Below are 16,087 nucleotides of genomic sequence, written 5' to 3' on the forward strand. Positions count from 1 at the left end.
GGTGGCCTTTCTCACTTAAAAACATATTAAAACTACTTTATTCCCACTGATCACAGCAAATATAGCTGCAAGATTTAGATTATTTAGATGAAAAACACCTGCCAGCCACCGCGCTGAAGAGGAGGAGACCCGCCCAGAGGCTGCTGTTGAATTAAGTTTTCAGGTAGAAAAATAGAGCGGGAGCAAAACTGAGTATGTTTCTGCTTTATTCATGTATTTATTACAAAGTATTAATCAAACCCATCAAAGTCATCATCCTCTGTTTCTGAATTAAACAGCTGCGCTAAATCAGACATGCCAATTTCCCATTCTTCGCTGTCAGTCACTTTCCGTGCAGCGCGGCTCCTCAGAAATAATGCCTGCTTTTGCGAAAGCTTGAACAATAGAGCCAGCAGACACGTTAGTCCAAGCATCAACAATCCATCCGCAAACGGTGGCATAACTTGCCCGGCGCTGCCTTCCACTTATCCTGAAACTGTGGTCTCCGTCTGTCACCCATCGCTCCCACGCCGCTCGCAGCCTTACTTTGAACGGCCGCTTTCACACCGATGTCGAGCGGTTGAAGTTCCTTTGTCAGACCCCCGGGATAACGGCGAGCACAGCGTTCTTTTGATTCACCTTTTTTTCACATCGGCTGTGAGATGGGCACGCAGCGATGGTGATGCGTGGAAAAAAGCACCTGGTCTCCTCACATACACCTGCCTTTCATCATCTTCTCATCCATCCAGCCTTTTTCATTTGCGTTAATGTCATCAGAGCGCTGTGTCTGTCTCGCTGTCAGCTCCCAGATCAGCTTCTCTGATTGGTTGATGCGGCGTGTCCAGCAGCAAAACTTCAATTTTTCCATCTCGAGCAGCAGCAGCGCGTTGGCGGCGCGCTCCCGACGAGTTGCACCTGCAGCTCAAAACGCGCTGCAGGACCTTTTGCTGCGCCTATACGCGCGTCAACCATTGACTTTGCATGTAAACTCGCTGCTTCTGCTGCACCTGCTGGGTCCGGTTCACACCGATGTCCAGCGGTTGAACAGCGAGCACAGGGTTAATTTGTTTCCCCATGTTTTTCACATCAGCTGTGAGATGGGCACGCATGGAGTTACATATTAACAGCGATGGTGATGAGTGGAAAAAAACACCTGGTCTCCTTACATTCAGCCACTCTTTCATCATCTCCTCAATGAGGTGGTCTCAAAAGTCGCAGTTACAACACACATAAGGCGCACCGCACCAAAGGACGCACCGCACATTTTGAGGGAAAAAAAAGACGTTTAAGTGCGCCTTATAGTCGTGAAAATACGGTATATATAATATATAATTACTAGATTTCTTTGTAACTTATTGTTAGGCTGCTATATTATCCAGGTCTGACATGTGCTTGAAGTAAATATTCAACTGGAACATATGTTTTAGTTTTAACCGTTAGATCATAACTCTCATCAGAAACTGGAATCCAGAAAGACAGTGGAGTTGCTGCCCTTCCTGTAAATATCTCAGACTATTGATTTATATATACATGCATGTATCTATAGAGCAAATGCACTGAAGCAATGGCATTAAAATAAGCTTTAACCAAAGTAGGTGATTTAGGGATATGTTTAGGGTATGCATTTCTTAGGTTGAAATAGTAAACTGCTGTAAATTATGAGATCATACACCGACATTTATATTAAAAAAATCAGTAAAAAAAATTAAGCAAAAATGTTGCAGAAGCCGAAGGTTTAAAACACTGGTGTGTAAAAACATAAAAGCTTATTTCAAGGTAAACTGCCCCAAAAAAGCTGCCTTTGATCTCTTTATCGTCAACATGCTCAATTTTATTTAACGTCTTCCTGGTTTTACAGCATAATAAAATGAACAAAGGCATGGATATCAACGTCACAGGAGTGTGGGAGCACAACATCACTGGTCAGGGGGTCACCGTTGTGGTTGTAGATGATGGTGTGGAGCACACCCACCAGGACATCAAGCTCAACTACGTAAGTCTAGATTTTGATTCCAACTCTGGGTTTGATGTTCTGGAAGAGTACTGGCCTTGTTATGATCTGCGTACTTTGTCTTTAAGAAATGTTCTGCCTTTTGTATGTTGCGGTTAAGTTGAAAGGGCTGTTTGAATAATCAAAGCTGATCTTGCAGCCTGTTGCATGAGAGAAGCAAGGAGAATTTTATAGCTAATTAAACAGAGATGTTTTATAGGATACAGACTGTATTTTGCTGCAATGAAAAAGAATGATGAAGAAGAAGGAGGGTTTAATGATCTAAAAACATGATAATTGAATTCTGAAATGATAGCAAAGGTCTAAGGAGTCACTTTTTCTAGTTGTTAATTGCGTTTCGCCTGATACCTTGCCGACGGAACGACGCCCATTTTTGCCGTCGGCAAAAGTAGGTCAATGACAATAACAAGTTTCCTACATATTTTCTCTCCAAGGAAGAAGTTTTAATTACTTTAAAACAAGCCAGATATTTTTCTTTCTTATTTTATTTTAATTTTTTGCAAATGCTTTCATTTGTGCGTTGTTTTAAACGGATAAGTTGCTGCTTAAAAGTCTATGAAATGTGGTTGACAATACTGGAGGGGAAAATGGTTCAGGACACAGACATGTTCCAGCATCGTCCCTTCATGGGTTGTATTCTTGGAAAGTTGAGACTTTACTGATGACTTATTAAAGAGGGAGTCACTGTTGCTTTAAAGAACCAGTTTACGAGCGGCTGTGTTCGTACTTGATTATGCACGGCGTTAATATTGGGACCAAAGGTTCTGTCTAATAAATTCATTGAGTTCATCCATCCATTTTCTGTCAAGCTTATCCCAAGCGGGGTCCTGAGGGGTGCTGGTGCCTAACTCCAGCTACCTACAGGCAAGAGGCAGGTACACCCTAGACAGGTCAACAGTCCATCGCAGGGCAACACGTAGACACACAAGAATTCACACACAAATTCACACCTAAGGACAATTTAGAGAAGCCAATTAACCTAACAGTCATGTTTATGGACTGTGGGAGGAAGATCCGGAGAGAAACCATGCAAACTACATGCAGAAAGGAAGAGAAAGGGCTAAGAATCGAACTCAGATCCTTGTTGCTGCAAGGCGGCAGTGCTACCCCGTTCCATGGATATCACCACTTGTATTTGACCAGACTCCTTTTCACGAGGCAAACGCATTTGGCTGACTCGTGCTTAAATGTTAGCTCCACACAGTTTATTAAAACCTTTATGGATCAACTTTGCTTAAACTGATTTCCTCCGGATTTACTGCCATTATAGATGTTAAGATGATCGATGTTGTTACCTTTGGTTTTCGGAAAAGTTTTTATGGTATTCTAAAATGTTTATTTCAAAAAGACTTTCGACCTTAAGTTAAAAAATACATACATTTAGAATTTAATGTTTCATTAAAAAAATCAGACATGGTGTAAGTTGTAATAGTTTTTTCACTGGAAAAATATTCTTTTATGTTTACATTTAATGTTCATAAAAAATTTTTCTCTTAGAAATTGGAGTGGTGCATTTAAATGTTATAGAGCTAAACGTGTTAAATTGGTGAGTAGTAGTAGTGTAAGATTTTAACCTGTCAAGTTTTTTTTTTAGATTTTTAACATTACAATTTATATTTTTCCAAGCACACAACAGTTTAAAGCAAAGTTTAGTTTGAAAAGAATGTGCAGGAAGGTTTGAAAAGCATGTTAACACGGTAATGTAGGCTTGAGTTCATTATCTGAAGCATGCATATACACACCAGGAACCTGGAAACTTAAAAAATACTGAAATACAAAAAACATAAAAAAAAGAAAAAAAGATGTTTCATTGATATATATACAAAAATGAATGTTAGGAACTATATTTATCAAACATTATACTGGGCAAGTAAAAATTGTTTCTGGGTAAATGAAATGTGAAAGTAAAAATCCTTAACGTCAACCCCTGTAGCCCTTTTAGAGTAATGGGGTCTGGTCAGAGGAACTACAGGATCTCTTTGCTCACAAATCCGGGAACTCAAATATTTTAGACTCTCTCTGGTCCGATATCTTAGCTTGTGTGTTGTTCCCCAAGGACGATCAAGGAAGCAGATGTCTATAACACCCCCACTCTCATTCTCTCTTCATTATGTTACCCAGTGAGCTGGACTGCTCTGTTTTGATCTGCACACCCATTAGTTGATAAAACTGCAACTTGAAGACGTATACATCCAACGAAATAAGTGCTTGTTGACTTCAACTGTATTCAACCAGAGAAGCTACACTTTAAAACACCATTTATTAACGTTTCTTAACACTTGTGTAGCACCTGGTGTCCATACTCCCTGCACTCCTTTAAGCAACGCCTTTTCTATTCATTCCTTTATTTTCTCTGATAAAATGAGCCCACATCCTCTCTCCTTTGGGCCTACTTCATTCCCCGTGTTTGTTTTCTCCAAACCCACGTGTTCTCTCAAAAGGTTTGGAAAGATTTCCTGTCTGAGGGCCGATTGTTGCTGCAGACAACCTGCTTTTTAACTTTGTATTTTATGAGCATGAGATAATTTGCTTTCTGCTTCAGGGTTCACCTTATTTTGAGCTATCATGCAAAAATCTCAGCAAACTACACTGAAGTTTGTATGATTAGAGGTTTGTATGAAAGTTGCCTTTATATGCTGTTTATCATCCCACGTCTCATCCTGACCGAACCTTACCTCCATTTAGTTCAATTCAAAAACAAACAACAGGGGGAAAAAAGCCCATCAAGGTTTCATTACCATGAGTGTTTTTTTTTTTTTGTGTCCCTTTTAGAGTCCGGAGGGCAGTTACGACCTGAACTCCAATGACCCAGACCCGATGCCTCACCCTGACTTCCACAGTGACAACCACCACGGGACTCGGTGTGCCGGCGAGATCGCAGCCGTTCCCAACAACAGCTTCTGCGCTGTGGGGGTGGCCTACGGTAGCAAGGTGGCAGGTAACGGCACAGCCAGCAGTTTCTGTTAAACCTTATTTGGCAGGTTTTATGAGCCAATCCTCCATCTTTTCAACCCTGCTTTCTGTACAGGTATCAGAGTCCTGGACGGGCCTCTGACAGACAGATTAGAGGCCATAGCCTTTAACAAGCACTACCAAATAAATGACATCTACAGTTGCAGGTAACCGTCCCTGACTGAATTCATTTAATTTTGAAATTATTAAATTTGGTCTATAAAGTAACAAAAAGGTTTTTGGGATGCTAACATAGACTTTTACACATTTTGTAGCTGGGGACCAGATGATGACGGGCACACTGTGGATGGACCTCACCCCCTGGGCAAGGTTAGACTGGTTACTGTTCTGTTTCTGTCCTGCAGGTGGCAGCAGCCTGCTGCACATTTCTGTCAAAGAATATTTGCTGAGAAACGTAGAGGTACACTGGGAAAACAATCTAAAAATAAGTAAAAATTTCTTAAATTAAGCGTATTTAACCTTAATTTGAGCAGGAAAATGAGATAGTTTGCCAATGGAATTAGTATTTTCACTCTTTAAATAAGATAATTAGATAATATGCACTTGAAATTTTATTGACTTGAAGACAATGCATTTGTTTTTTCTTATTTCAAGTGGAAATTGTCTTGTTCCATTGGCGAAATGTCTCTTTTACCTCATTCCAAGAACAAATGCAATTATTTTAAGAAAAAAAATGACCTATCTAGATTTAGATTTTTTCCAGTGTAAGGTTTCTTACCTTTAAGAAAGGAAAATGAGGGATGATCACCACTGATTTTTGGTGCCGGAGGGATTGTAATGGGAATAAAAAAATAAAAAAAAATCTTAAAACACTGCTGCACATATAGAAATACACAAACTATTGCACATTTTACATATGTAATGAATTCTGTATTATTTATCAGTGGGACAAACATCTGAACGTGATCCGTTTGTATGGAACGTGCTCAAAACAACCTATAATATATACTACATTTTAAATATTGTCTGCACTAAATGCATTTGAGCTACCTGTAATCCTTTAAAATATAATTCTTACACTGAAGAGTCTAGAAACATTTTACAATCTAAGAAATATCTTTAAATGTCTCAAAAAATGCTTCTTTAAAAAGGTCTTTATATAGTAGCTCTATCAGGATTTGGTTTTTGAATTTCAATTTATAATGCTCCTTTATTTTCAATTAAATTGTCATATAATTTCAATAACTTTAACAGTCGGCAGAACCGCTAAATCTTAACACTCCATGTTTATCTTAGGGGGTAAGTTGGGTATGAAGAGCTTATTATCTTATGAGTCAGAGTCACTGATGTTCCTTTCCTGAGCCATGCTGTCACTATGTGCCACACAAATATACTCAGCAACATATTTTGACATTTTTCTTGTATCTGTCGCCCTGCTGATGTGTTCAGCTGGGGATTTGCCTTTTGTCAAACACTTACGTTTTGTAAAAAGTCTTGCTTTTGTGGATCTGGTGGAGTATCTGGTCTAACCAGAGCTGTAGAGATAAGAAACTTGCATTACTGGAAGGCCAAGGAAGTTAGGCTGCTAGTGCATTTAGCAGTACAGTTTCAGTGCAGGCAGATCTGTGGCAGACATGATACCTTTAATAATTATTTGATAAAATACACAACCATTCCGAAAAGCTTACTGATGTTGTGGTTTTCTATATTATAGTGCTGCTCTTGGCCATGTGATTATTTTTTTTATTTAAAGCCTGTTTTGAGTCAAATTCATTGTACTCATATTTAACATTTAGAGATGCTAATGCGTTGTTAACATGATCAGAGACGGTTAAAGCAATCAAAATATGTTCTACTAACATAATTGGTTTAACAAAAGAAGTGGATGTAGTCACACAAATACTTCTTTAAATTTGTATCTGTTTGCATTGTATTATGTATAACCACATGTAAGAAATAGGCTGTCTGTTTAATACATTTCTTTTTTTATTTGCACTTTTTATTGAAAATATTTTTCCCATTCAAGTATACATACCGATTTTACATTTTTATTTTATTTTTTTCCAAACACAACATCCAACAGAATCTGCGCATATATTCTATACATGTATTGAACTGTAAGCAAACTACAGTCTGTAACTCTATAAGGGTACCCAAACCCACACTTTTATCAAACAAAGTCTGATCTCCATGGTGAAATAAAACCTCGCCAATTTTCCCAATAATTTTAAAATTTTCCAGATTCAAATCTGATGAAAAAAGTCAGCCTTTCCATAATACAAATATTATGTATTATTTCAACCCAATCTTCCCTTTTAGGAGCTTCTGCCTTCAGCCATTTCCTAGTAATGGCTATTTTGCTTGCTACCAACATAATCCTATAAATATACTTATCAGCTCTGTTTAATACATTTCAAAATTTTTCTTTATTATAAAAACTAGGTAGAAGCAGAGAGCGCAGGGTCATATTTAAGGTCTGTTGTCTATTTTGTAGTTTAGGATGGTTTACTAATGTCTGGCAACCCTGACAGCAATACACGGTGATGCAGGGGGCCCTGCTTGGGCCAGTCATGCCACGAATGTTTTGCTAGATCCAGTATTGTTTTACTTTATTATATGTAAATACAGAACAAATTCAGTTTAATAAATAAAAAATGTATATATATTGATTGTAAAGGGAGATAAAATGTTGTCGTAACTCAAAGTTTTTCCCAAAAGACTTGTTGTAGATGATGTTTTAGGGTGTAGGTACAAATCTGCTCAGGGCCCTGCCCCTTTTTATGATGTCATCATATGGCAACTTCATTCGGACATACTGTATTGCACTGTTTCTTAAGATTTAGATCTCTTTTGGAGTCTCAACATAGCTTTTCCTATATTTGCTATTGTTATACATTTCATTGGCGCTCTAAAGTAGCCCAAAATAGAAAACAATCATTGTTGGAAAAAAAGTGTGCTTATTTTTATTTTTTTTATTAAAATCTGAGGGAAGAGGAAGGCAAATGGAACATCTTAAAAATGACTTTAGTAGATATTTTGGACACAAACAAAACAAGTTATTCTACCTGTAAAAAATGCTGACACAAAGTTAAAAGTAGTGTAGCTTAAAATGGCTAACTGACCGAGCTAAAAGAGGCTAACCTGTTAGCTACGGAGCACAGCTAGCCAAAGTGCTTCCCAGCTCTCCTCCTTTATATCCTGGTCTAAATTATTCACCATAAGCAGATTTTTTCAGCTGTGTTATCAATAAGGTAAAACTTAATCAGCCATTAGATAGCTAACATCACAGATGCTCCCGACTCGACAGACGGATGCTGCGTTTTATTATCGTTGTCTGGGCAAGCACAATGTTTTACGCCATGTTGCAATGCTCAGCCAATCATAGCGCAACTTCACTGGCATGCTCAGTGTTTGAGCAGACCTGACCACCCAAGCAGATCTTGTACCATCAGGTGGCAACCCAAACTATAAATTACTTTTATGCCAGATATGCATTTTTAAATATTCAGTCCTCATTTTAACTTTCTTATCTTTTCCCTCTAGGCTGCCCTGCAGCACGGGGTGATTGCAGGTCGACGAGGCTTCGGTAGCATCTTTGTGGTTGCCAGCGGCAATGGCGGTCAGTACGATGACAACTGCAACTACGACGGTTACGCCAACTCCATCTACACCATCACAATAGGTAAGGAGCAGAGACCGCTGGGAGTGTGGGGATGAATAGCACTAAGCCTCTCATTCTCCCGTGTTTTGTGTGTTTTCAGGAGCGGTAGATGAGGAAGGCAGGAAGCCGTTCTATGCTGAGGATTGCGCATCATTGCTGGCTGTTACTTTTAGCAGCGGGGGGGCCAAATCAAGGAACATTGTAAGTCTAAGTGCATCAAATACATCAGGTGGAAATTGACTGAACCTGCTGGGTTTATTATTCGTCTTATGCAACCCGGAACCGTCATGGGGCAAAAACTAAAAATAGAGCCGCTAAAAATCAGATTTTAATGACTGCAGACTGAATCCTGCAGCAGATAACAGGAATAAAACATGATAGAGGATTGTATTCTTTAAAATAAAAGAGATTTTTGTGTTATTTTCTTTGTGAACAGGACAAAAGTGGCCTGTCTAGCTAAAGCACAGTCAGATTATTATACCAGTGAGACCCTAATGTATCGTTAAACCAAAGCTAAAGTAAATGACTCTGTCCCTGTTAAGAATGTGGGTGAGCGCTAAACCGGTGGGAACGGCGGTGTAAAAAGCCTCCACATCAGGGAACGCAGTGACAGCTGTTTGTTGATGTTTGAGGACGTCACCACAGTAACCTGTTTCTCTTGCAACGATGTCAACGTCTGTGGGAAACCAAGATTAGCCGGGACCTAACCACCGATCCGCCCTCAACCACACAACGCTCACATGCTAAGTACCTCCACAACCCAGCCCACTTTCCTGAATTCATCTTAAATGATTACAGAGCTGCTGTGGATCCACAGATGTGGGATTGTAAGACGCTCTTTAGGAACTGAACTTAAACAATAAAAACTATTAATTTCTTATTACGGCTGAAAATAAATATTCATGTCTAAATAAAAACGGTATATTAGCTGTTGCAAAAAAGAGCTATTCTACAAGCTAATCCCAATCGTTGTTGATTGATTAAAGTCTGTTCTACTGTTTAACTTTGTGGGTTCATGAACTGAAACTGGATTTTGATTTTCCCCAGGACAGAAGATCCACCATCTTATCTTTAGCGATCGATTTAGAGCTTTATCTGAAAACATTTAAAACTGATATTTATACAAGGTATTAAAAAAACACCCATAAATGTGAATCATAGGGAGGGAGGAGACGCTTTCCTTTCTTTTCTACTCTTTATACTTCATACTAAATCAGAGCTAAAGGTATTAAAGCTAATTAGATGTTATTTTGTTTTATTGCTCCAATAGTGAGTTTATTATTTTATTCTTTTATCACCAAACTCCATTACCCCCCCATCAACTCTATTAGCTGCACACAAACAGCACTGAACTCTGACCCTGTGCTGTCAGTTCATGTCGTCAGCATAGTGCTATTATATAGGTGCTACTTTATGAACCAACCGTTATTTTCAGAGCTTTTTATGCTCTCATGAAGTTGTTTGCTCATGTTTTTTTTCCTAGTATTTTTGGCTTTCACACAGACCACACCTCTCTGATCTGAAATGAATTGACCAGCCGTGTCGTTCTGCAGGTGACATCAGATTGGTCGATACGGAACAGGAAAGGTTGCACGGAGGGCCACACTGGCACGTCTGCAGCAGCCCCCCTGGCAGCAGGAATGGTGGCCCTCATGCTGCAGGTGCGGCCCTGCCTGACCTGGAGGGACGTTCAGCACATCGTTGCCTTCACCGCCACCCAGGTAAAACCCACTGTGATTGGACAACCTTAGCACAGACCTCTGGGGTCTGTTGCATCTAGAAACTCAACGGGAGTTAAAGATATTTACACACATGGACAAACTTATTGGTACTCCTTGTGTTGGAGCCTATTAAGAATTAGATTAATTTATTTTTTGCAAAATTATTAATGTTAAAGATCTAAGGTTGTGTGAATGGTAGAGCTATTGTTAATTTGTTTATGTATTGGTTTGGCTTTGACCCTCCTCCTTGTCAGTCCGCCTCCTGCTGAGATTAACAAGTAGAAGCAGCTGATGAGGTGGATCTGATTGTTTGTTTGAAGGAGTGAGGAGTGTAACAGTTTTTTTCACACACATCACTTAACCTTTATATTTGATTTTTTTGTAAGTCAACTCTGAGAATATTTCTGTTATTTTTTTATAAGTAAAGAAAACACCCCTTTTTTTGAAACAAGAAAATTCTCCACGAGTGTTACGCCCACCAAGGACACAACATATTTGAGGACACGAGACAAAAATGAGGGTTCAAAAAAAGATATTTTATTAATAAATTCTCTCCGTTTTAGTTGTTCTTGGTTCGGCTTCTTCAGATGTTCTGCGAAGAGAAAAATAGTTAACGGCCCTCAAATCCCGTGCCCCAAAAAAAAAAAAAAAAAACCAAAGTAACAACAGAAAGTTGGACCTGGCAGGCCGATCAAACAGAATAAAACGGTACAGCAGGGGGCCAACCCTATACAGGGCCGTCGAAGCCCCTACTGGTACCGGACTAAAGGCAAAAAATAACCTAAGCGAAAGAAAAATCGAAAACAGGACTACCGGTCCCGCCAGGCCAAAAACCTCAAGAAAAAGTAAGAAAAAGTTAACAAAAATACCACATGGCAGGCTGGAACGTCCGCTGCAGGCCGCAGCGACAAGACAAGTGCGCACCGCGCACGATGGAGCAAATGAAGCAGGTGGGAAGTGGCGTCCAAACGAGGTTGGAAAGGAACGCGCAAGGAACGCGCTAACATGCTGAAGGCCAGCCTATTTATAGGCGGACGACAGCACCACAAATTAACATAATTGATTTACTAAAAGAATCCTAAAATATATTAACAAAAGGATCCTTCAACTAAAGTTTATAAGCAAACGAAGAAAAGAAATGGACAAAAATCATAATGTGCCTGGGGCACATAACACCCCCACCCAAAGACTCTGAATGGGGTCCGAAGCAAAGCTCAACCCATTCAGAGAAAAAAAAAAAGGAAAGCGGGACTACAGTCGTGAGTGTGTGTCGGCCACTACATTGTCTTATCTTCACATAATAAAAACACGTTAAAAGGAAAGCGGGACTAGAGTCAGGAGAGTGCGTCAGCCACTACGTTGTCCCCTCTTCCTACAATAAAAACGCGTCACATAGCTTTCACATCCAAGACATGATCTAATGCGCTCTCAATGCCACCGAGCGCGCAAACACAGCCGATCCACCAACTCCAGTCTGCGTTCTTCCAAAAACAGCTCCTTTTCCATCAAAGCCAGCTGTCCTAATTCGATCTGAAGTTCCTCTAAACGACACGGATCAGCTGCAAGTGAGGTTTTATTCGGCGATTCATCAAGACTCTGTGCTAAAACTGCAGCAGGAAAAATATCCTTCGTGCACTCACTAAAGACATCTAATGTGGCTCCTCGAGCACTCATCCAGGTCAGACTCCATGTCCACCCCTGGAATCTAGCCACACTAAACAGGAACACTCCATCCAATGTAGGCTCTCGAGCAAACTCATCCAGGTCAGACTCCATGTCCACCCCTGGAATCTAGCCACACAAACTGTCAAGCACACATACAAAGCCACAAAAAACACCAGAGCCAAATCGTCCAATCCACAATAACCTCAAAATGCTCGGCTTCCCGTGCATCTGCAGCTGCCCCGACACCTGCGTCATCTCGTTCACTGGAAACACAACTGATAGAGTTATGCAGAGCGGGCGCACGTTCAGCAACAGATCCTTTGTGCATTTCTGCAAAGTGTCCAATGTGGGCCCTCGAACAAACTCATCCAGGTCAAACTCCATGTTTACCCCTGGAATCAAGCCACACCAAATCAGGAACACCTCTGCACAAATGAAGCTACAGCACCACCAGAACCGAATGCTCTAACTAATCAGCGCAACGCGCGTCAGCTGCGCAAAAATACACACAAACCCAGCACAACCGCCAACAAACAAGAACCAACCGTAGGACCCGACCTGTCTCCAAAGCACACTTTGTTTAAACAAGCCCCCATAAATATGTTACGTCCACCAAGGACACAACATATCGGAGGGCACTAATGGCAAACTTTATTTTGACAAGCCCCCAAAAATATGTTACGCCCACCAAGGACACAACATATTTGAGGACACGAGACAAAAATGAGGGTTCAAAAAAAGATATTTTATTAATAAATTCTCTCCGTTTTAGTTGTTCTTGGTTCGGCTTCTTCAGATGTTCTGCGAAGAGAAAAATAGTTAACGGCCCTCAAATCCCGTGCCCCAAAAAAAAAAAAAAAAAAACCCAAAGTAACAACAGAAAGTTGGACCTGGCAGGCCGATCAAACAGAATAAAACGGTACAGCAGGGGGCCAACCCTATACAGGGCCGTCGAAGCCCCTACTGGTACCGGACTAAAGGCAAAAAATAACCTAAGCGAAAGAAAAATCGAAAACAGGACTACCGGTCCCGCCAGGCCAAAAACCTCAAGAAAAAGTAAGAAAAAGTTAACAAAAATACCACATGGCAGGCTGGAACGTCCGCTGCAGGCCGCAGCGACAAGACAAGTGCGCACCGCGCACGATGGAGCAAATGAAGCAGGTGGGAAGTGGCGTCCAAACGAGGTTGGAAAGGAACGCGCAAGGAACGCGCTAACGTGCTGAAGGCCAGCCTATTTATAGGCGGACGACAGCACCACAAATTAACATAATTGATTTACTAAAAGAATCCTAAAATATATTAACAAAAGGATCCTTCAACTAAAGTTTATAAGCAAACGAAGAAAAGAAATGGACAAAAATCATAATGTGCCTGGGGCACATAACAACGAGTGCTTTTTGTTTTGTGAGTCGAAAAACCTCCTCCTAAGACTACTCTGGCAATTTGTGATTTTTTTGGGAAACTACTTTGATGCAAGAGTAGCCGTAACACCTTGTTTGATGAAAGAAAAACCCACAAAGGTCACAGAAATAACTTGAATCTGAAATAACTGATAAAAATTCTATGAAATAAGCAAATGAAAGTCAGACATTGCTCTTCAACCAACAGAAGGATAAAAATATAAAATAGAAACCTGAAATGGCATAACTGCTAGCCGATGATACTGCTGTAATCTGATAAAGTACAAATTGTCTGCAAGGAGGAAAGGTGAATTTGGAGCGCATTTTCCTCGCTGTCGTTTTATTGGCTCTAATGGTTTCTAGACAATGATCCGCCTCCAATCTGCGAGAGGGAGAACAAAAATGCACGAACACAAGGTATGGAAGCACATTTCTGCCTGGAGAAGAGGGAAAGTTTAAAAAAAAGTTGTTATAGGACCTGAAAAGTCCCCAGACACAGGAAAAAAGTCAGTACGACACCAACAATAGACCGTTGTCTATAGTGTTGCTTCATCACTGAGAGCTCAGTAAGTTTCATGCACTAATAAACTTCTGGCAAGAGCCGACGTGTAGGTTATTCAAAATAACAGTAATAAAAGTAACAGAACGTTTTTTTAAGATTCTTGATATTTAAATTAATTTGGTACTATTAATATGATCAGAATAAATGGGCAAATAGATGGTGGGTTATATCATATGTTTTACATCAACATTCTAAAGGTGTGGATGCTTTTATTTGGCTGTACACCACAATCAGTTACATGGAGAGGAAATCCTGAGACTTGCAGCATCACCTCTGCACCAGGAGGTAGCTAGCCTTAGCTTTTTGGAACTCTTCATACTAGGGATGGAACGGTTTATGACAACCGTCCGAACTGTTCGGTTCGACTGTCTCGGTTCATGCGCTGCTCCTTTTTCTCATAGGCGATGCATGTAAACTCCAGAGCAGAAGGTGGCGGTAATGAGACCAAAGCCAACCACCAGTAGTAAACAAGAAGAAGAAGCGTAGCCGCGTAGACGGGTGTAGCAGAAAAAAATCAGTTGTTGTAGAGAATTGTGTGGGTATGGCAAGTGGGAAAGAACAGGAGTTGGAAGACGCGCCAGCAGCACTTTATAGGTCTGCTGTATGGGACCACTTTGCATTTAAAGTGACCTACGATGACGGCGGAAAGAAAGTTGTGGATAAAAACAGTGTGCAAGCATTGTGCAACACGTTTTGTTTATGCTAACAGCAACACGACCAACATGTCAGGCTAACAATCAACATATACCGAACCGAACAGAAAACCGTGACCACGAAACCGTGAACCGAACCGTGGATTTTGTGGACCGTTTCACCCCTACTTCAGACTGGTCTTTGTGGTTGTATTTAGGATGCCAATGGAGATTAGTTGTTTTTCCTCTCGACGTGTTTTACAGAGTACCTTTTTTAAACCTCGTCTCTCCTGGAACTAAAATATCTCCTAATAAAGATGTGCTATTTTTTACTTGTTTTTCATTTTATGAACACGATCTTTCGCAAACGCGACTCTCGCTTAACTTAGTTTTTTGTGATCTATCAAGGGGCTGGAATCTAATACAAAGAAATCGATCTAATTGGTGATGCTGGAAGGTGTCATGTGATTATTTAAATGCTTTGCGTTTCTGTGTAATTAGCAAAACACTGATGTAAAGCAGAAATACAAACATTTTATCCAACAATTTGTCACAGTTTGTTCATTTTTTATTGCACAGGCTGTTATCGTTATAATACATTTTCGATATGTTGTTTAGCTTTGATGGGAGTATGACAAGTTTACCTTCTAATTTGATAGACATTGAAACATTTTTGTAAAGGTGTTTTTTCAACTTGCAATTAAAGAATCTGTAAATGGCATTTAATATTCTATCCAAAATTGAATTTGTTTATGCATGGCTCTCTAATACTTCCCTAAATTCTAGGGGAATGATTGGAAAAGATGACTAGAAATGTGCTTCTATTTCTGCCAAGATGTCAGCTACCTGAACAATTGGTTTATATTACCTGGCTCTGCAAATATCACAAGGTATCCTAAAGAACTGTTTTATTTCTTCCTTCAAAATAAGAGCCTCAAATATAGACACCTGATGTCGAGTTTAAAAGACTTCCTTTCAAATCTGGGCCTATAATCATATCCCAGAACAGATGAAGCCACATGGTATCAATAACTAGATAGGTTTGATCATGAAGAAAATTTTGTTGTTTTTAAAAATTTCTGGAATTTTTTTAAAATTTAAATTTCTTGCCCTAGAGTACCTCATTTACACGGCGGCTGAGAGCAAAGCCATGTACAGTAGCAGCCATTCAAAATGGCAGCTGAATGGCAGCCCACTTCCCTCCAACTCCCAGCAAAATCCCCTCCAACTTCTCCTCCAATCCCCTCCAAACGCCACTGGAGTGACCCCCTCTTGATTATTTTTTACTCCGACTTCACCCTTTTATGTAATTACAGGGTCTGACCAGGAGATGACGCTTCTCTCTAGATCTTAATGTCCACTAATCATGACAGAAAGAATATTTTAGTACAAATATTGATGTTTAAAAAGGAATTGTAGGGGACCAGCCAAAGGCCCATCAAGGAAAGTGGGGAAATTTTGAATGGCTACTACTGTATGGGAAACAAAAAAGTAAAAATGCACCTTTTATATTTGAGCAATTTGCCCTTAATAAACAAAATGG

General features: G+C 40.0%; 1 protein-coding gene across 1 annotated transcript in view; it reads left to right on the top strand.

Annotated features, from left to right (window-relative positions):
* Positions 1–16,087, top strand: part of pcsk7 (proprotein convertase subtilisin/kexin type 7) — a 31,696-nt gene that overhangs the window by 3,969 nt on the left and 11,640 nt on the right. Inside the window, exons 4-10 of the mRNA XM_038273383.1 lie at positions 1,838–1,972; positions 4,763–4,928; positions 5,019–5,109; positions 5,218–5,272; positions 8,447–8,585; positions 8,665–8,765; positions 10,118–10,285. Of these exons, the coding sequence (XP_038129311.1) occupies positions 1,838–1,972; positions 4,763–4,928; positions 5,019–5,109; positions 5,218–5,272; positions 8,447–8,585; positions 8,665–8,765; positions 10,118–10,285 (855 nt within the window). The remainder of the gene's footprint in view (positions 1–1,837; positions 1,973–4,762; positions 4,929–5,018; positions 5,110–5,217; positions 5,273–8,446; positions 8,586–8,664; positions 8,766–10,117; positions 10,286–16,087) is intronic.

This window comes from Cyprinodon tularosa, unplaced genomic scaffold, assembly GCF_016077235.1.
Source record: "Cyprinodon tularosa strain WSP-4 unplaced genomic scaffold, ASM1607723v1 ctg87, whole genome shotgun sequence".
Taxonomy (NCBI): domain Eukaryota; kingdom Metazoa; phylum Chordata; class Actinopteri; order Cyprinodontiformes; family Cyprinodontidae; genus Cyprinodon; species Cyprinodon tularosa.